Source organism: Lactuca virosa, chromosome 4 (assembly GCF_052849685.1).
Source record: "Lactuca virosa cultivar CGN04683 chromosome 4, Lactuca_virosa_CGN04683_v6, whole genome shotgun sequence".
NCBI classification, from domain to species: Eukaryota; Viridiplantae; Streptophyta; class Magnoliopsida; order Asterales; family Asteraceae; genus Lactuca; species Lactuca virosa.
The window spans coordinates 204,519,536-204,540,865 of record NC_136429.1 but is presented as its reverse complement, the minus strand read 5'-3'; the positions used below and the strand labels follow the sequence as shown (position 1 = coordinate 204,540,865).

Genomic DNA, 21,330 nt, shown 5'->3' with positions numbered 1-21,330 from the left:
GAACACGATTTAATACCTTCACTAGAGCCCCTTTCTGATGCAGAACTTGTAACCCACATGCTCTTGCTTCAACTAGCTTGCTTCCCAAGAGATTTCCTCACCAAAGATCTTCCTCCAAGTTTAAACTTCCAAAGAATACACACACTCAAATTAGGGTTCTTTTGGACTTTCAATGGACTACAAAGAGGCCAAAGGAGGCTTATCATTCCTTAAATAGGGTGCAAAACCCCGGGATTTAGGGTTTCATCTGCCAGCTCCTACTCGTCAAGTCCCTTAGTGGACTCGGCGAGTAGGTCACTAAACACACGTATCAAGCCCGCTGCTACTCGACGAGTAGGGCAACCAACTCGTCGAGTAGGACTTAAAACCAAATAACCTTTTATTTAAATCCATACCTGGAATTGGGGTGTTACAATTCTCCGCCACTTGAACTAGAATTCGCCCTCGAAGTCCGCTGGACTAAACAATGCCGGGTAATGCTCCCGCATTTCCGTCTCCGGCTCCCATGTCCACTCGGATTCTTTCTGATGCTCCCACTGCACTTTCACCAATGGTATCTCTTTGTTCCGCAAAATCTTCTTCTTCTTCTCTAAAATGGCCACAGGCCTCTCCACATAGTTCAGGCGCTCATCGACCTGAATATCATCCAGTGATACCACTGCCTCCTGGTCCATAACACACTTCCACTATTGCGAAACATGGAACGTGCTGTGGATCCGGCTAAGCTCCTTCGGGAGCTCCAACCTGTAAGCCACCTTGCCGACCCTGGCAATGATCCTGAACGGCTCAATGAAACGGGGACCCAACTTTCCCCTCTTCCTGAAACGGATCACACCCTTCTAGGGTGAGACCTTCAGAAGTACCATGTCACCCACCTAAAATTCCAACTCAGATCGGCGTCTGTCGGCATAACTCTTCTGCCGACTCTGAGTGGTCTGCAAACGCTGTCCAACCTGCTGGATCTTTTCGGCAGTCTGCAAGACTACCTCCGTCCTACCCATCACTCTGTGTCCAACTTCACCCCAACAGATCGGGGTTCTACATCTTCGACCATATAATAGCTCAAAAGGCGCGGCGCCAATACTGGAATGATAGCTGTTGTTGTAGGCGAACTCTGCAAGCGGTAGGTGGGAATCCCAACTCCCACCAAAATCAATAACTCACGCCCTCAACATATCCTCGAGGGTCTGGATGGTCCGCTCACTCTGCCCATCTGTCTGCGGATGGAAAGTTGTACTAAAATGCAGTCGCGTACCCAGTTCCATGGAACTTCTGCCAAAAACGGGAAGTAAACCTGACATCGCTATCAGAAACGATAGAAACTGGAACCCCATGGCGAGAGACAATCTCGCTGACATACATGTCGGCCAATTTCTCTGCCGACGAACTCTCCCGTATGGCCAAGAAATGGGCACTCTTGGTCAATCGATCCACGATGACCCAAATAACATCAAACCCCTTCGCCGTCCTCGGCAGCTTGGTAATGAAATCCATCGCGATCTGCTCCCATTTCCACATGGGAATCTCCAGAGGCTGTAGCTTGCCATGCGGCCTCTAATGCTCGGCCTTGACCATCCTATAGGTCAAGCACCTCTCAACATACCCAGCGATTTCTCGCTTCATGCACGGCCACCAGTAACTCAAACTCAAATCCCGGTACATCTTGGTGGCCCCCGGGTGTATAGAAAAGTGAGACTTATGAGCCTCCTCCATCACTGTCTGCCGGATCCCTCCGGTCATCGGAACCCAAACCTGACCGTGTCGGGTCAACAATCCACGGCTATCCTGAACAAACAGGGTGTTCTCGCCCTTAATCCGCTACATCTTCTAGTTCTCTGGTCTCATGCCCTCGAATCCACCGCTATCCTCATACATCTTGTCGGGGTAGAATACCCAGCTGCCTTGCGGCTCAAAGCGTCCGCGACCACATTCGCTTTACCAGGATGGTAAAGGATCTCACAATCATAGTCCTTGACCACATCCAGCCACCTGCGCTGCCTCATGTTCAGGTTCGGCTGATCCATGATGTGCCTCAAACTCTTGTGATCCGTGTATATAGAACAACGGACCCCGTACAGATAATGTCTCCAAATCTTGAGAGCGAAAACCACCGCTCCCAACTCAAGATCGTGCGTCGGGTATCTTGTCTCATGCGGCTTCAGCTGCCGCGATGCATAGGCTATAACCCGTCCCCTCTGCATGAGGACCGCCCCCAGACCCGTGATGGATGCATCACAAAATACCACAAAATCCTCGACTCCCTCGGGGAGCGTCAACACTGGCGCCTCACACAAACATCGTCGGAGGGTCTCAAACGCCCTCTGCTGCTCAGGGCCCCACCGGAAATCCACCCCCTTCCTCGTTAGACGAGTGAGGGGTACAACAACCTTGGAAAAATCTCGAATGAATCTCCGGTAGTACCCTGCTAATCCCAAGAAACTCCTGATGTCGGAAGGAGATTTTGGGATCTCCCACTGCATAACTGCCTCGACTTTGGCCGGGTCGACCAAAATCCCCTCCTGGTTAACGAAATGTCCGAGGAACTGGACCTCTCGTAACCAAAACTCACACTTCGAGAACTTGGCATACAGCCGCTCTCGTCGCAGAACCTCTAGCAGCTCCCTGAGGTGCTCCTCGTGCTGCTCTCGTGTCTTGGAATACACCAATATATCGTCTATGAACACAATGACCGAGCGATCGAGCATCGGTCTGCAGACTCGGTTCATTAAATCCATAAACACTGTCGGCGCGTTGGTGAGCCCAAACGGCATCACCACGAACTCGTAATGACCATAACGAGTCCAAAACGCGGTCTTCTCCACGTCTTCCTCCCTCACCCTGACCTGGTGATATCCGGACCTCAAATCGATCTTGGAGAACCAAGATGCACCCTGCAGTTGATCGAAAAGATCATCTATCCTCGGGAGTGGATAACGGTTCTTTACCGTTAACTTATTCAACTCCCTATAGTCAATGCACATCCTGTGCGAATCGTCCTTCTTCCTGACGAAAAGGATCGGTGCTCCCCATGGGGAACTACTCGGACGAATGAACTGCTTACCCAGCAGCTCCTGCAACTGAGATGACAACTCCTACATCTCCGGCGGTGCCAGTCGGTACGGCGCCTTAACAATAGGGGCCGCACCCGACACTAGATCAATCCTAAACTCCACCTGCCTCTCTGGAGACAGTCCAGGTAACTCTTCCGGAAACACGTCAGCGAACTCTCTGACTACTGGGACCTCCGAAACCGTGGGCTGATCCTTAACTCGCGTATCTACCACATACGCCAAATAACCAGCACACCCGTGCTGAATATACTGTCGAGCCCTGGCCGCCGAACAAAACCCTGATCCCATCCTGGTGCCCTCGCCATATACCACCAGTTCTCCCCCACTTGGGGTTCGAACTACCACTCGCTGCCCCTCACAGTCGATCATGGCGCCAAATCGACTGAGGCAATCCATCCCTACGATCACGCACACTTCCCCCATGGGAATAGGAATCAAATCTATTGGGAAGGGCACCCCGAAAATCTCCAACTCGCATCCCCGGTAGACCGAAGAAGCAGAAACCCCGTGTTCGTTGGCGATCGAAACTCGCAACGGACACTCAAGCTCATCTACCGGCACACTAAACCCTCTACTGAAAGTCTGAGATACGAACGACCGACTCGCCCCCGAGTCAAATAAAACCAAAGCAGGCAAAGAGTTCACTAAAAACGTACCTAATCACAGGTACAACCAATAAGCACAATACAAGAACAATAACTGAGACAGAGAAAAGAAACATACCAGCAACCACATCCGGTGCTGCCTTGGCCTCCTCGGCCGTGAGCTGAAGGCGCGACCCTGAGCCTTCGGAGGCTCCACCTTAACTGGCCTCCCATCTCCAATCCTCACAGCAGCTGACGCGGGACCCTGCGCCGGCTTCGCGGCGAGCTGCGGACAGTTGGTCTTCACATGACCAACCTGATGACAATGGTAACAAATCCTCATATCTGATGGAGGGGCGGACTGACGACAGTCCCTGGCATAGTGCCCCTCCTTGCCACATTTGTGGCACCCACCTCCTGCTCGACAAACCCCCGAATGTCCCCTGCCACACTTTCCACAAGTGCGGCTTTGCTGACCCCCAGTCCGAGTATCAGCGGTCTTAGACCGCTTAGGCGCCGGCCGAGACTGTGCCCGTGCCTGACGCTGCTCCCTCAACTGCAGCTCTATCTCCAACTCACGCCGCCTCGCGGCTTCCTGTAGATCCAGGAGGGTATCACATCGCTGTGTAGACACAAACTGTCGAATATCAGTCTTGAGCATACTCAGATAACGAGCCATCTGAGACTGCTCTGAAGCAAACTCCGGGCAAAACATAGCCCTCTCCGTGAACATACGAGTAATCTCCATCACTAACTCCTTGTCCTGTCTCAATGTCAAAAACTCCTGAGCAAGCCGCTCCCGCTCAACACGTGGAACGTAGCGGGTGCGGAACATATCCCGGAACTGCTCCCAAGTAACAGCAGCTCGTTGATCATCCGTGTACGACCCTGTCGTCAATCTCCACCAGTCCTTTTCCCCAAGCCTCAGCAGGTTTAGGGCACACCTGACCTTCTGGTCAGCAGGACATGAACACGTGAAGAAACATCCCTCCATGTCAGATAACCACCTCATAGCTCTGATCGCATCCTGAGTACCATCAAACGTCGGAGGCTTCGTATTATCGAAGTCCCGATACTGGAAAGCCCTGTTGGCTCCTCCTCCAACCCCTGCCGCAGTTACAGCCACAGTGGCTGCAGCGACAGCTGTCTCTGCTAGAGCTGCATATCGCTCATTAAAGTACTCGACCATCGCGGTCTTAATCGACCCAAACATCTCTGGCAGCTGCGCTCGAAACGCTGCAGCAATCTCATCATGCATAATCTCCCCGATCCTGGCATCCAACTCCTCTGTCCCTATCTGTACCACAGGCTCAGGTGCTACCGACACCTCCGGCCCTCCGTCTCCCGACCCTGACCCCGATCCGGACCCTGATCCTGATCTGGGCCCAGCAAAATGTCTCGTCACCACCATACTGAAAGATATACCCCAAATCATCAGATAAATAACATAATATCGGGAGACCAAATCCACAAACCCTAGGGGTTGTGACTTCCTTGCTACGCGTATGGGTCCTGTGCTTTCAGTAGTACGGGCCCATACTACCTTCCACACCTACCCATATTTGTCTCAAGTATCACCACAACACCCTAACACTAGCATCAACATAAAATACGCTCAACCCTCACCCCTAGAGGAATATCAACTATCTCGCAACTGGTCTTACCACTTCTCACAGCACACACATCCATGAAACTTTCACCATCCCCTGCAGCGCTAGTGTATACTTGTTGCACATAACGCTGGACCCAATAGACTTTCGAATGTCCGATCCTACCCGAGGGCTGAATCAACATTCTCAGGCTATGAGGTCTTTATTATGCACAACCGTGATGCATACACTAAACATCTACAGTTATGATGTCAATTCCATATACAAGAAACCCTAGGCTAATAGGCATCATATAATCAGGCAAATCTAACATGCGATTCCTGAAGACCCCTAGCCTAGCACTAGCATGTTGTTCTAACATATCAAAATATCAAATAACTGTATGGTATTTTGGGGTTTGCTTACAGGCTCCGGCTGGTCGTACCCTCTGCATCCTCCATCCTTTATTTTGAAAACCATTTTAAAAATCTTACTTTCCGAAAACCTCCTTGATTTGAGACTGGGTTCACACGAGTGTTCCCCCAATGCACTCAAACCAAGGCTCTGATACCAACTTGTAACATCCATAAATTTCATGCCAAATTTAAACTTTTCAATCCATAATAAAAACCAAATAGTAATTGTTTACAAAACATTTTCAAATCTTTTTTCCATCAGAGTGTCCCAAAACAGATCATAAGGATGAGGAGCGGTACGGTCACGCCTTCGCCTTGCCATGAACTCCTGAAGTACCTGAAACAATAAACTGAAAACTGTAAGCCCGAGGGCTTAGTGAGCTACCCCCAAAATACTAATACCACACTGATAATACCATATCCATAATAATCAATCAATCAACATGCATACTGGGCCATCGGCCTGACTGGACCGCCCTACCGGGCGTACAGTCCCACTGAATCTACACCGAGCCTTCGGCATGACTGGACCACCACATGGGAGTACAATCTCCCCGGACCGCTCATAGGGTGTGTTGGCCTTCAGCACAGAGCAGGACCACCTCAACCCAGGCATCAAACAAATAATCATGTACGCATAACTAACATATACTGGCATATACAATCATCAAACATATCTATCTCACTGATCACCAAGCAAAGCAATCATTCAACACTATAGCACTGACCTAGCAGGTCACTGACATATTAATCCCTACGAATCATACGAACATAACATACTGTCTATCCTGATTCCGATCTAACAGATCATATCCACATGTAGCATACCATCACAATAACAACTATAAAGGGCCGGCCTTGGTGCCTTAGACCCTATCGATATAGTGAGGATAACTCACCTTCCAAATGTCGACTCGGTAGATAAATCCCCACTATCGAATCACTTGACACAGGCTCCACCACCTAATACCATAGCACAATATACTCATAAATCCTTAACCTTATAAGGTACTCCATAACCCACTAGTCAACCCCTGGTCAAGGTCAAGGTCCTCAGTCAAGGTCAACAGTCAATGTTGACCTTGACTCGTCGAGTATCCTCGGCTACTCGCCGAGTTCCTTAAAGCACTTTGCAACTCGCCGAGTCATCGAGGTGACTCGTCGAGTTCCTCCGATTTTCGATCCAACCCTAAGGCCACCCGTCGAGTTTCCTTCTTGCACACGACGGCTACACACACATTCATAACTTGGGGAAAACTCATCTGACTCGCCGAGTTGTTCATCCAACTCGTCGAGCCCAAGGCAATCTTCATCGGACTCGCCGAGTTGTTCATCCAACTCGTCGAGTTCACTGCCTATCTTCATATGACTCGCCGAGTCGACGATGCGACTCGCCGAGTCTCTTCAGCCCTTTAACCATGCAGACACTTTCTGAGCCATGCCAAGGCCCCAAATTGCAGATCCAACTTCCCTAGGCATGCATATCATGTAAAGTTGCAAACTTTACGTGCATGCAAGGCTTTAAGACCCTAAAATGGCACAACTAAGCTTGCAATGAAGTCACATCCTTGAGAGAAGGCTCATACTAGACAAAGCTGATGGCTTTATGAATCCAGAAGCCAAGGGGAGTCCAGATCTGAAGTTACAACTTCAGATCTTGGCTTAAACACAAGAATCCTTTTCTAAACTTATGCACAAAAAGGGGTAAGAAGAGAATGAGCCAAGGGAACACGATTTAATACCTTCAATAGTGCCCCTTTCTGATGCAGAACTTGTAACCCACAAGCTCTTTCTTCAACTAGCTTGCTTCCCAAGAGATTTCCTCACCAAAGATCTTCCTCCAAGCTTAAACTTCCAAAGAATACACACACACTCAAATTAGGGTTCTTCTGGACTCTCAATGGACTGCGAAGAGGCCAAAGGAGGCTTATCATTCCTTAAATAGGGTGCAAAACCCCGGGATTCAGGGTTTCATCTACCATCTCCTACTCGTCGAGTCCCTTAGTGGACTCGGCGAGTAGGTCACTAAACACGCGTATCAAGCCCGCTGCTACTCGACGAGTAGGGCAACTAACTCGTCGAGTAGGACTTAAAACCACATAGCCTTTTATTTAAATCCATACCTGGAATTGGGGTGTTACAAACCTCTAATAAAGTCAAAATATAAGAATTAAGATTTTTACATGTAAAAATTATGGATCCTTTATTTCGCAACGACCTCTTAAAAAAATTAAAAAATAAATAAATAAATATCCTTTTGATGTGAGGATTTTGGGATTTACATGTGAGCCTGCAAATTTGATTGTTAATCTAAGCCAAATACTTTTGAAAATGGCTATGCCTATTTCAATATTAGTTGATTATAACTTAGTTATCATCGTACGACTGATAAGACAACGAACAATAAGTTGTGCTCTTAAGTCATTTCTTTTGAATACTACATCCATATATCTAGGGGATATAATATTGTTATGCATGATCCGTTGTACTTTATTAAGAAGCTTCAATGCATTTGGTGCGAGGAAACCAAACGTATCAAATACAAATGGTATAAACATGTATTGATTTTCCATTCAACATTTTTCAAGTTTGGTGATCTTGCATATAGCAGCTTTTAAAACAATGAGTAAATTACACGAATGGTCCCTATGGTTTGGAGTAATTTGCGCGTTTGGTCCCTAACTTACTTTTTTAACTCGGAAAGTCCATACTGTTTGTTTTTGTTACGTGCTTGGTCCCTATTCTTTGTTTTTGTTACGCGTGTGGTCCCTGACTTACCTAAAATGATTATTATTTAAATAGGAAAAAATGGTGGGGTAGGTAAGGTAAGTTGAATGGGGTGGGGTTGGGGTGTGTTTATTTAAATAGATTAAAAAGTCAAGGGAAAAATAGTCTTTTTACGTAAGACATGGATCAAGCGCGTAACAAAAACAAACAGTAAGGACCTTCCGAGTTAAAAAATTAAGTTAGGGACCAAACGCGCAAATTACCCTAAACCATAGGGACCATTCGTGTAATTTACTCTAAAACAATCTATCCCGACGTGAAACCCCAACCCTCAAACCCACGAGAGGGGATACCCTTGTAAGGTCCACACATGTGTGTTTCCTTCCAACCAATCTAAAAATCAAAACGTCAACCAGTCTAAGAGTCTAAGAGTTGTCGTTCCTTTTGCTGGGTCAATCAAAAAATTCACAGGTACCTCTTTCTTGAAGGAAACCCCGACACTTAAATATGTCAAACAAAACATCCTTATCCATATCGTGCATGTATTTGAACCCCGAGAGTTCTTTACAATGAACTAAATGCTCTCCAAAAGAATCCAAACATGAAGGATATGTTGAGGGGTAAAGCGGACAGTTACACATAACCTAATTTTTTTTATTATATATATATATATATATATATATATATATATATATATTATTTAAAAATAAAAACTTTAAATAACAATAATGACCTATTTTTTTCTTGGTTGTCCTAAGCCTTTAAATATATTTAATTTTTTAAGACCGGCCCTAAGTCCAAACATGTTTTGCAGCACACCAAATACTTGATTTTTTTGTTTTAAATATTAGTCAACAATTAAAATGATTAATCAAAGTTTTATTTTTCTCTAATTTTGAAGTCCGAAAGCAATTACAAATATTTGGAAGAAAAAATATTCTAAAATGGACACTGCGTTTTCTAGAGATGGACAATTTTTTTGGATGTTATCTCTTCAACATCTCAACGTATCTTAATAAAACTTTTTTTGCTTTTTTAAAATAATTGTAATTTTGATATGAAATCAATATGTATAATAAATACGAAATTAAAAATAAAATGCGACCTATATTACTTTAATCTTGAAAATGTATTAACTTTAGTTTTAAGATTATTTTTATATCTCATTTAAATTTGTTAGACATCATTTAAAATTAGCTATACATAATAATAATTGTATATAGAATTATACTCAAGATATCCAACACTTTAAAGTACCAAATCCAACGGATTGAAACAAAGATGATTATATATATTGTATTTGTATTGTAGCCATTTGTTTTACTAAACCGAACAAAGATTCATCTTTCCAATCATGATTATGACTCGAAAACAAAGAAGCTAACAAAATTCCAACACGCAATGATACTTGTGCAAACGAAGAATATCCATATCAACAAAATTCCACCAATTTTGGATTTCTTCTTGCTCATCAAATAGAATACGCCACAAAATCCCATTCAAATCCACCAAGATATACATAATAATGATGATGTAGATCTTTTATATAAATGATGAACTCCATCAACCTTTTTGTATTTATATATATATATATATATATATATATATATATATATATATATATATATATATATATATATATATATATATATATATATATATATATATATATGTACCTATGAATACGATCAAATGTTTTATACCTTCATAAATCATACCACCAACTCATCTTGGTTTTGATTCGCTTCCCTTGCTTCGGAATGTTGACAAAGAAAAGAATGATCGAGGAGCTGTTGAATTTCACCAAAAAAATGGTTTCTTTAAGATTATTAATAAAAAAAAATGGAATGACATATTAATAATTATAAATTACTTTTATTTATATAATCTTCACTAAAAAGACCCATAAAAAAAAGTACCTTTAATGGAGCTTCCAGACAGATGATCCTCCCTCAACCGGAAGTTTGCCGGAGGTGCTGGGATCGAACTCTGCAATGTATGCACTGAATTTTCGAAGAAAAAAAATGTCATTTAATTTATTTATTTTTAAATTAAAAAAAAAGTAGGTTACCTTGATCAGCATAATAATCGGTCAAATCATGTTCATATCCCATTCTCGATTTCCTCAAATCATCTGAAGATCGATTTGCAAGATCTCTTCCATCTTCAATGTCATCATCTCCCTCAGAAGTTGTAGCAGAGATATAATCAGGCAAACTTTCATTATACCGATTTTGACTTTGACTTTTCCTTCCAAATTTCAACAACCGTTTAAATCCTTTGGTCATATCCTTTTTATTAGATCCGGATGAATTGGGAACAACAAGAAGACTAGGTTTTTGAGCAATCCCCCATTTTTTCCTCATTCTTGCCACGTCAGCTGTTGTTTCATTTGAATTAAACCCTGGACTCCTCATACTCATAGGCGAATAATCCACATCAGAAAACGGGTAATTGGAACGAGAATTCCATGACACTGGGCTTTCATCTGGAGGACTCACTGTAGCAGCAGCTGGTATTATATCAGAAATGTTTTCTATTTTTGAAATGCTTTCATTTTCGTTTTGGATTTCTGATTCTGAATTAATCAATGTTTCGGATTCAATACTCATTCTTGACTCAATTTCTTCTTCTTTTTCTTGCATTGTATTATCATCAAACTCTTCATCTTCATCTTCATCATCAACTGTTTCAATCACATTTACCTCTTCATTCATAGATTGAGACACCACCATTGAAGCTTTCATTTTAGCAGCAACACTTCCCGAACCAGGTCCTATACCCGTGTTCTTTCTCAGAAACCGCTTTGGTTTCTCTTGTTTGACAGGTGGCGTCTCCTCATTGGCACTGCCACTTCTGCTACGTGTATAGTTTCTCATCTGAGATCGACCTCCCACTTTTCCAGAATAATAAGGCTTTGTATTTTCTTTCCTTAAATCAGAAAAATTAGGGACAGATTGTGCAACAACATTATCACTTTGTCCCCTTCTTCTCCCAGAACTCGACCCCAATTTGGTGCCTGATCTTGGAATTGAAGCTGGTAATGGTTTTTTATTACTTTGTTGCCCGAAATCTAGTGGCTGCCATTAAGGTTTTATAAAGTATAAACAATATAAGAAGATCATATTATAATTTATAAGGAGAGTAAAGATGATGACGATATATTGATACCTCGTCTCTTTTTGAAGATGAAGGTGCGTTAAATGATCTGACCCGTTCTGCACGTTTTTGAGCGCTTGAATTCTGTCTATCTGAAGACCATGAAAGTTTTGCTTTCATTTCGGTATTATTACGTTCTAGCGTATCATGCATGGCTTTCATTTTAGCTTCTTTAGAATCCCATGATTCCTTTAGTCTTGCGTCTCTTTTCTTCATGTAACTATCGTATAGCTTTCCTCTAGAATCATCAGGAATTTCAACTTCTGTCACTGGAATCGGAATTGGAGTTGGGGATTCCGTTTCCGATCTTAATTGCGGTTCAGGGGTAGGATTAGGACTAGGAACAGGATCTGCGGCGACCTGCTTTCTGATTTGACGATTATTAGCGTTAGTTTGATCTCCGGGAACTCTAAGCTTATGCTCTGCAAAAAGCTTTTCGAGTTCATTTGCTTTCAATTTAAGTTCGTCGTTGAGTTCTTGATTCCCTTTCATGTTTCTCGATCCAGATCCCGATCCCCCATGGAAATATTTACCAGAAGGTGGCGGTGTATTGTATCCTGAATCTAATGGCGTCTTCTTCGGATGAGTACTTAACATCATCGTTCCTGAATGTATCTCAGATGAAGGATTGGGTTTATTTGTTAGATCGGATTTGTGAAATCGTTCATGAAAGGAATTGATTTGGGAATTAGTCAAGGAATCATCATCGTCGGATTTGGTTAATGATGTCCACGACGGAGTTTTTTCCAAAGTGGAAGTCGGCTGATTTGATGTTGACCCCAAGGATTCTTCAGATTTGACCGAAGAAGAAAAGGTCAACTGTACGATGATTGAATTTGTTTGATCTTTTGGGACCTCAGTTTTAATGGAAGTCGGTGTATCTTTATAATCTTCCTTTTCCTTCTTCTCGTTGTCGCCACTCCATCTTTTCAAAACAGGCGAAGGAGAAGATGAAGAATGTGAAACGTCAGAAGAGAGCCGACGAAGCTCCGGTTTGATGCAAACGCCACTTCCGGCGGCGGAACCGGAACCCGAACCCGAACCCACCTCTTTCTGTTTGCTCTCGAAAAGGTTAATACGGTCTTGTACGCTGAGCCGCCTGGAAGACGACGTCGTCTGAGTGGCTGTCTGACTCTGCACAGGTACCGATGCGCCACCACCCTCTTCCGCTTTCACAAAATCAGAGTCATACTCTGCATGGACACTGGGTTCCTGAGTTTTCTGAGCGCCACCACTTCTTAAAGGAAAGCTGGCGGAGGAGGAGAGGAATTTGGGTGGCTGGGGAGTGGTTGATGAAGGTTGTTCAGCGGTGGTGGTTGGTGGATCATCTTCGAGAGACATGTCGTCGGAGGTGTAAGATGACCGGATTGCTTGATCTCCGACGTCGGATTTCCATGATGGATTGTTGAACAACTCCGGCCTTCTGTCGTAGAGTGAAATGTATTGAGAACAAGCTTCGCTGCATCAAATTTGGAAAAAATTTAAACCTCACGACGAAAAGAATTGAAAAAAACACTGCAACTGCAAGTAGCTGTCAGAAAAATTTCCAGTTCTACGTGTGATGTGTTTTTTTTTTTTTTTCTTTAAATATTTTTTATTAAAATAAATATTGTAAAAAGTTGAAATAGCTAGAATTTTTTAATAAAAAGGTAAAAGGCAAAATTATTGAATATACTATAGAAAAAAGGACTTGGTTGTTTTGAATTTTATTTGTATTTAGTTATAATTTAAGGATAAAAAAGAGAAATTTCAACCTTTTCAAGCGTCAAGAATAAAAAAGAATATTTTTTGAAAAGGAATGAGTACCAAATTGCTAATGAAGGAGTGTTAAAAATTTGCTTTCAAGAAAAAGAAATGATAAACAACAAACGCAAAGAAGAATCTTTCCTCATTATGTTATGTCACATTTTTTTAATATGAAATCGATGTACACTTTAACGACAAAATGGTACAACAATATTTTCTTTTAAGGGAAAATGAGAACTCATATGATTGATTATACATTAAAAATATTACAAAGCAAGCAATTTAAAATGAATACAAGTTTCTGTAATCTTTATTAAATGTTTATTGGTAAGATATTGACTGTTATTGACAAAATATACAACCTATAACTGATTTTAAGATCCAAAAACTAAAAATTGCCTTGATTAATCTTATTAAAATGAAATAAAATATTGAACCGGTTTGAAGACAAATGATCCGTGAGGGGCGGAATGCAGAAACATACATAATGCACGTGGCCGGTCCACGGCCCACCAGTGTTTTCACCAGCTAAGGATCCGATGCCCCGGTTCACGGTTCTTATAAACAAAAATTACACTGAAATATTTATTAATTTAATAATTATTAATAAGAATAAATTAATCCAGCTCAAAACTAGAGTTATTAATTTAAAATCGTAGTCATTAACGAACAAAAACAAAAATAGGATTAAAAAGGTAAGAACTTTGAAAAAAATTATGCATTTCGTAGGCAGCCCAATATGGAAATTTTACCCTTTTTGGGGAAGTATCATTTTTCAAATATTTTGAGCTAATTATCTTTACAGGTTTACTTTAGTACAATAAATCTAAATAAATATTTCGATTAGATTAAAGTGAGAAAAATTAACTAAACAAAAGTTGTTTATCACAAAAAATGTGATGTTTGATGATAAAGGTTGATAAAATTGATCATATGTTAAACATTTAATTACAATAATATCAACCCAAATTTAATTACAATAATAACTAGCAAATAGATCATCTTAACTCAAAAAATTCCAAAAAGAAAACCTTGTAGCGTATACCCAAAAAAGCTAAGTGTTGTAGCATCTAGAGCAAGAAATGCGAAAGTAGCAATGCCCTTAAAATATGATTAATGAATTCAATAGCTTAAAGTTAGACTTTATTGCCACCCACCCATCTCCCAAAAATACAAACCTTATTTTTGAACTTATAAGTTGGTTGTTTAACCATTTGATATGTTAAAAAATTTTATTGTTCTAAAGAAAAATACTATCAGTTAGAACGTTTTGTTCATAATATATTAATAAACAAAACGTTCCACTTACTTACCTTCTTATATTACCTTTTGTTTTAAATAATGACGTGTTATAAAAAAAAGAAATAGTTAGTTACTCATTTATAATATTAACAATTACTTAAATTATAAAATTTAAAAATGTGAGTGGTTAAGTCTCACATATGTATCTTTGACACATTGACACAGTTTGATCCATATATATATATATATATATATATATATATATATATATATATATATATATATATATATATATATATATATATATATATATGTCAGAGTCTCTTCTCTGCTTTTTTGAAAAAAAAATTAGAGGATCCCATGTATCTAACATGGTATCAGAGCAAGTATCTAACAACATTCCAGAAGCAATGGAATGTGAAGAGTTCTTACTTTAAACGAGTGGCACCAAACCTCTCTGCAAACAATTGAAGGTCAACTACTGATTTATGGTCAAACCCAGCTGCCCCTGCCCGCCCACAAGCCATAGCCAAATCCTGCTTCACAGTCGCCAGCCTTACATCAATTGCCCTTAAAAGTTCTTTCCTATAATAAAACAATATTAAGAAATGCAAATTATTTTTCAATTTAAAAAAAAAAAAGTGAAGGAAGAGAGTTGTTCACTTTGTTGCATCCGCCCCTGTTCCTAAGCTTGATGATCCCTGCAATTATTTACGAAAACTTACAATAAGAAAAAGAACGTCAGGAATCACATTCCATTCCGGTGTAATGCTCAATTCCATTCCCTCTTCGCATACAAAAGAATTACATACCTGTGAATATATTTTGCGGGCAGCTTCAAGTTGAGACATTTCAGCATCAATGGTGCTCACTAGTTCAAAAACCTCGGGTGTACTAACAAAACGTACAAATCTCTCCAATGTTCCTTTTGTGAACCATGTTTCAAACTTTTTTTGATTATCAACTTCAAGTTTTATAGATTGAAATGACAATGCAACTTGTTCTTCAGCGACCTTCAAGTGAGTCACAAATGGCTTCACTAAACCTGATGCAATCCTTTCAGTTTTTCCACCACTAGACACATATAGTTCACATCTATATGAAAAAGTAAACGAAAAAAAGTAAGTGAATGAGGATTTAGAGCTACCAATTGAAATGAAATAAGTAAATAAAGAGCTTACTTTGATCGTTTTGGTGAGAGATGGAATGCTGCATAATCAAGAGGCGTGTTGGATTTCATCGTTCAAATCTTCTGGTTCTTCATATGATCATATCAGGGTATCAATTAACTGTAAAGTTTCACATCCATTTAGCGAATTATTAAGTCGTATAACGAATTGATGTTACCGATTTTTACTAATTAAACTCGTAAGTGGACTGTTTCACCAAACACAAACTAAAAAAGGCAAGGGAATTGAAATTCGGAAGTTAAACGGATCCGATTCTCCGTATTGAAATGCTAAATCAGTCAGTTGTAAAGCGAGAATTGACATAATCGTATGAAGAAGAAGAAGAGGAAACTGGATGTATAAAATAAAGATTACAACTAAAAACCCTAACGAAATTCAAATGCCAGAACAAGAAATTGAGCAAAAAATCGAACGTACCTTGATAATTGCAATGTTGGGATCTTGAATTGCCACAACCGATCTTCGATTGCGTTTCAAATACGGACCAACATTGTCGTTTCCCGTTTGAGTATTCAAAGAAATGAAAACTGAATTTTTCTTTCTTCAGGGTTTAACTGAAGAAAGACGGAAACCATACTAAGTTAGTAGATTGTGTTCGGTTTAACTGCTCTCTGGATCACCGTTATCATTCTCTCTCTCTCTCTCCCTCTAAGAATCATGGCATGAGAAAACAGTAGAGAAAGAGAAAAAATGGTTAGAGTGATTTGGGTGTTCTTGTTGTTGGTGAGTCAAAGATAATTTTAATTCAGTAATGGGAAATAACTGGGGTCGATGGAGACCAATGGAAAGGAACAATAGTTGACTCTTGCTTCCTAATTCGTGGGTTTCATAATCAATTGTATTGCATCATGCATTTAACATTATAATTTGAAAAAATATAATCAAACCATGGTTTATCTTAAAAAATAGCCAAAAAGAATTTTTTTTTTTTTTTTAAATCTCCAAATAATTTACGTTGCTCAACATCTGTTAATATCCAGTTTGGTTGTAATTTTTTTTAGATACTGCGAAAATTTTTGTGAACTTTAAAAATCTACATAGCTGTAATTTTCTGTCTTTTTAAATTTTAAATCTTTGTGAACTTTTAAAATCTATAGGGGTGTTTGGCTTAGCTTTTTAAAGTCCAAAAGTCTTTTTTGAAAAAGTCGCAGAAAGTCAGTTTTCCTGACTTTTCCAAAAAGTTGATTTTCCTTCTATCCAAAATCCAAAAGTAGTTTTTAAAAATCTTTTGTCAAACATTTTTTACCTTTGATCTTTTCCTAAAATGACTTTTGGCCTCTCAAAAGCTAAGTCAAACACCCCCGTACATATCTGTAATTTTCTTTGTTTTTTTAGATTTTCGTAATCAGCTTCTATGAAAAATCTAGGTGTTTAGAATTTTTTTAGAGCTTTTTGTAGGTTACCTTATGATTTGAAAAAGTCAAATTATCTGATTATTGTTATGAAATTTCACCAAATATGTATTTTAAAGCTAAAAAATATATGAATTTCCCACATTCAAATTGGTAGTTTGATATGTCCATAAACAGCCTTTGTTATAAAGAACATAATAAGAAAAAAAATCAACTCAAACTAAAAGAGTTATTAATGGTTAAATTTGGGTCATTTTTAATATTTTTTTACCGATTAACATACATTGGAGCTAAAAATATATAACTTGGCCACATCCAAATTTGAAGTGTAACATGTCAATCCATATCCTTAATTGAAAAAAAATAAAAAAATAAAAAAACCTTGAATGAGATTCATATTAAAGAGTTATGAATGTTCAAATTTAACGAAAAAAACATGATTTTCGTAAGTGGCCACCGGCGAAAATCATGTCTATTTTTGGTATTTTAAGCTATTTTTTGAAAAAAAAAAAACTTTGGGTGATTAGTTATTGCAATTATTTTCTCTAAGACGCGTTTGGTTGGCAGGATAAGAATAGAATTCGGGGGAAAAACAATACCCACCATTACTACTATTGACTACTAACCGCCACTAACACCACCACCATCACTGCCGCCGCCACCACCACCATCACCACGACCACTGTCGCCGATGTCACCACCCACAACCACTACCACCACCATCGTCACCACCACCCACCCCCACCACTAGTACTGTCGCTACCGCGACCACCATCGTCACCACCATCACCCACCACCACTACCACTACCACCGCCACCACCCACCGCCACCACCACTATTACCGCCACCACCACCACTACCACCACCACCACCACTACCGTCGCCACCATCGCTACCGCCGCCACCACCACCACTACCACCACCGCCGACACCTCCACCACCACCATTGCCCACCACCGCTATGTTGTTGCCGCCGCCACCACCATCACTATCACCGCCACCACCACCACTGTCATCACCCACCACCACTACCACCGCCACCACCGACACCACGACCACCACCACTGTCTCCATTGCCGATATTTTACTATTTTTATAATTTATATAATGTATCTGTAACACCGAAAATTCTCAAACAAATTTTCATTTAAAATCACATAATTCTTCTAACACATTTCACAAAAGTCCCATTTATTTAATTTACAACTCGCAACTCCATAATTATTTAATTAAAATCCAGGATCCTCAAAACATAACTCTTTCGCTGGTGTGTACAATCAAGCCGGTCCCTTCCCGCGATCCTGAGAAAACCTGAAACACATAACACATAACACGGCAAGCAGGAAGCTTAGTGAGTTCCCCAAAATGCCACATGCAACACATTAGCCACTCGAGGCTATAACTCTGTAAGACCCTCTGGTCAATGTGTCTCAGTGGGACCCTCCAGTCTCACAACTCTGATGGGCCCTCCTGTCCTAACTCTGTGGACCCTCCGGTCCTCACTCTGTGGACCCTCCGGTCCTAACTCTGTAAACTCTGAAGAACACATAACATAAATCACACAGGCATAACGCAGTAATATCACAGTACTCAAATAAACACATAAGACCCTTTGGTCACACGTAGATACCACTCTAGGTAAAGTATAGTGAGAAGACTCACCTCGACAACAAGCAATCATCCTCGAACTCGAATCTCGAACTAGCCACCGCCTAACACATAGGGTAGTTATCTCAATAAATACTCGATTATCGACTCTAAATAAACCAAAGGTTATTCTTCCTATTTCTAACTCTTGAAGTGGGTAAAAGACCATTTTACCCCTCCATGGTCTCCATTACTCATGTTTGACCAAACCCTAAAGTCAACAGAAGTCATCTCGAGTCAACAGTCCATGTTTGACCCGACTCGCCGAGTGAACCTATTTGACTCGTCGAGTCCACTCGTTTCCTTGGAAGCCTTGTGAAGGTCCAGCTTAGCTCGCCGAGTTGACCCCCAACTCACCGAGCTATCACATGATCAAGCTCATCGGGACAAACCCTAATTGACTCGTCGAGTCGGCTCATCGACTCGGCGAGTCCATTCAAACTCATTTCTCATTCAGATTATTTCAAGGCAGAAAACCTTCCCAAACTCTAGATCTACGTTCTCAGGGCTCGATTATCACATAAAGTCATGAGCTTTACGTCCATGCATGGCATATGATGCTCTAAATGCCAATACAAATCTAACAAAGATGTTTAACCACAATAACTCTTATATGGTTGAATAAAGCTATAATCTTTGGACTCTCTGGACCTCACAAAGTCCAGATTTGAAGTCTAGGCCTCCTAATAGACTCCATGCACTTATTGCACCAACAAAAAGTAGAAAAAGCCCTAACTTCCATAATCATGAGATCCAACTAATAAGATGTAACGCCCCGTTCCTGGTACGTATTTAATTTATTTAAATGTCTTTTATGAAGAGCTACTCGGCGAGTAGTAGCCCTAACTCGTCGAGTAGATGCCAGGATGCACGCGGATTTTAAGTGATCTACTCGCCGAGTCCGCGCCTGGACTCGACGAGTAGGCCAGTCTGGAGGAAACCCTAACCCTTAGGGTTTGCACCCTATTTAAACGTCCTTATAGCCCCCATCCCAGCCTCCAGCACCCTTAGAGCATTCCACCTCAAAACCCTAGCCTCCATTGGTGAGTTTGAGTGCTTCCTTCTTGATTGTGAGTGTTTTGGTGTATTCTTGGAAGGGTAGAAGTGAAGGAAAGAGAGAAGGTGCAAAGGAGAGGAAGGAGATCCAAGAACTAGCCCTCATCAGCTTTATATTCTGGTAATAAAGTTATTACCTTGCTTATTCCTCCATTAAACCCTCTTTATGCTTGTTATGCCTTCTTTGGAGCCTTTTATGATTCAAAGCTTGGGATATGGACTCCCCTTGGATGGAAACTTCAGATCTGGACCCTCATTGCATTCTAGAAGTGTAAAGTTTCAGTCATGTTTGTGATTGATGTCCCTTTTGAGCTTAGAATCCCATTAAGAGATTAGTTTTGGACATTTGAAGCCTTTAAGCTATGCATGCACGTAAAGTTTGCAACTTTACGTGATAAGCATGCCCTAGGAACTTGGATCTGTGATTTGGAGCCGCTGCATGGCTCAAATCAGGTCTCTAGGGAAAAGGGACTGAAAAGACTCGACGAGTCCATGCTTGACTCAGCGAGTCATATGAAGATAGCCGTGGACTCGACGAGTTGGATGAGCAACTCGGCGAGTCCGATGAAGATTGCCTCAGACTCGACGAGTTGTTCATCAACTCGGCGAGTCGAATGAGTTTTCCCCCGAGAAAAGTAGTGTTTGAGTGAAATAGCCTCATTCCTTATTAGATACACGTGAAGTTAGCAACTTTACGTGTTCAGATGGTTCCAGGGGCTCAGATCTACAAGTTAGATGCTCTGGAATGGTTTAGAATTCAACAGTATGGAATCTGCACGACAGAACTCGGCGAGTTGTTCTTGGACTCGACGAGTCGAGTCGCGAGTCCCCGTTTTTATTCGATTTGTGAGTTCAGGGTGAATCAGTGAGTGGGAAAGGGACTCGGTGAGTTAAAGTTAGTGTTAGTAAAGAAGGGACTCGGCGAGTCTGTGCCCTGACTCGGCGAGTCCGGTCAAACAGGAAGTTGACTTTGACCAAGGGTGAAATAGTCATTTTACCCTGAGATTAGATGTCAGTGTTTGATTCAGTGTTTATGGAATTGTAGCCGGGGAGTGCCGGAGCAGCGGTCAGGCAGTTTCAGATTTAGCATCTCGACAGCCAGCGTTACGAGGTGAGTTTCCTTCCAGTAGGAACGGGTCTACGGCCACAATGCCGGCCCGTTTAGTTAGCAGTAGTTCCAGACTTCGGTCCGATGCAGTAGTTTAGTGTGCTTGATGTCTCTGTGATTCAAGCATGTATTTTTGTTATGTGTTCCGGACTTCAGTCCGATGCAGTATGCAGTATATGTGCTATGTTAGTAGTTATGATTATGCTATGCTATGTTCAGTCAGATTCCGGACTTCGGTCCGATGCAAAGGGCAAGGCCCTGGTCAGTTCCGGACTTCGGTCCGATGCAGAGGGCAAGGCCCTGGTTAGTTCCGGACTTCGGTCCGATGCAGTTTCCGGACTTCGGTCCGATGCAGGAGGCAAGGCCCTGGTTAGTTCCGGACTTCGGTCCGATGCAGTTTCCGGACTTCGGTCCGATGCAGAGGGCAAGGCCCTGGTTAGTT

The 21,330-nt window shown here is 41.4% G+C and overlaps 1 protein-coding gene across 1 annotated transcript; it reads right to left on the bottom strand.

Moving 5' to 3' along the window:
• Positions 1–9,657: 9,657 nt before the first annotated feature.
• LOC145107930 (uncharacterized) lies at positions 9,658–16,495 on the bottom strand. Its single transcript, XM_079044892.1, has 9 exons — positions 16,142–16,495; positions 15,716–15,823; positions 15,347–15,629; positions 15,198–15,235; positions 14,967–15,119; positions 11,559–13,005; positions 10,459–11,467; positions 10,307–10,390; positions 9,658–10,177 (listed from the first exon to the last, which is right to left on the bottom strand). The coding sequence occupies exons 2-9, from the start codon at positions 15,772–15,774 to the stop codon at positions 10,113–10,115; spliced, it is 3,138 nt and encodes a 1,045-aa protein (XP_078901018.1). The 5' UTR covers positions 15,775–15,823; positions 16,142–16,495; the 3' UTR covers positions 9,658–10,112.
• Between the last annotated feature and the right edge of the window lie 4,835 nt (positions 16,496–21,330).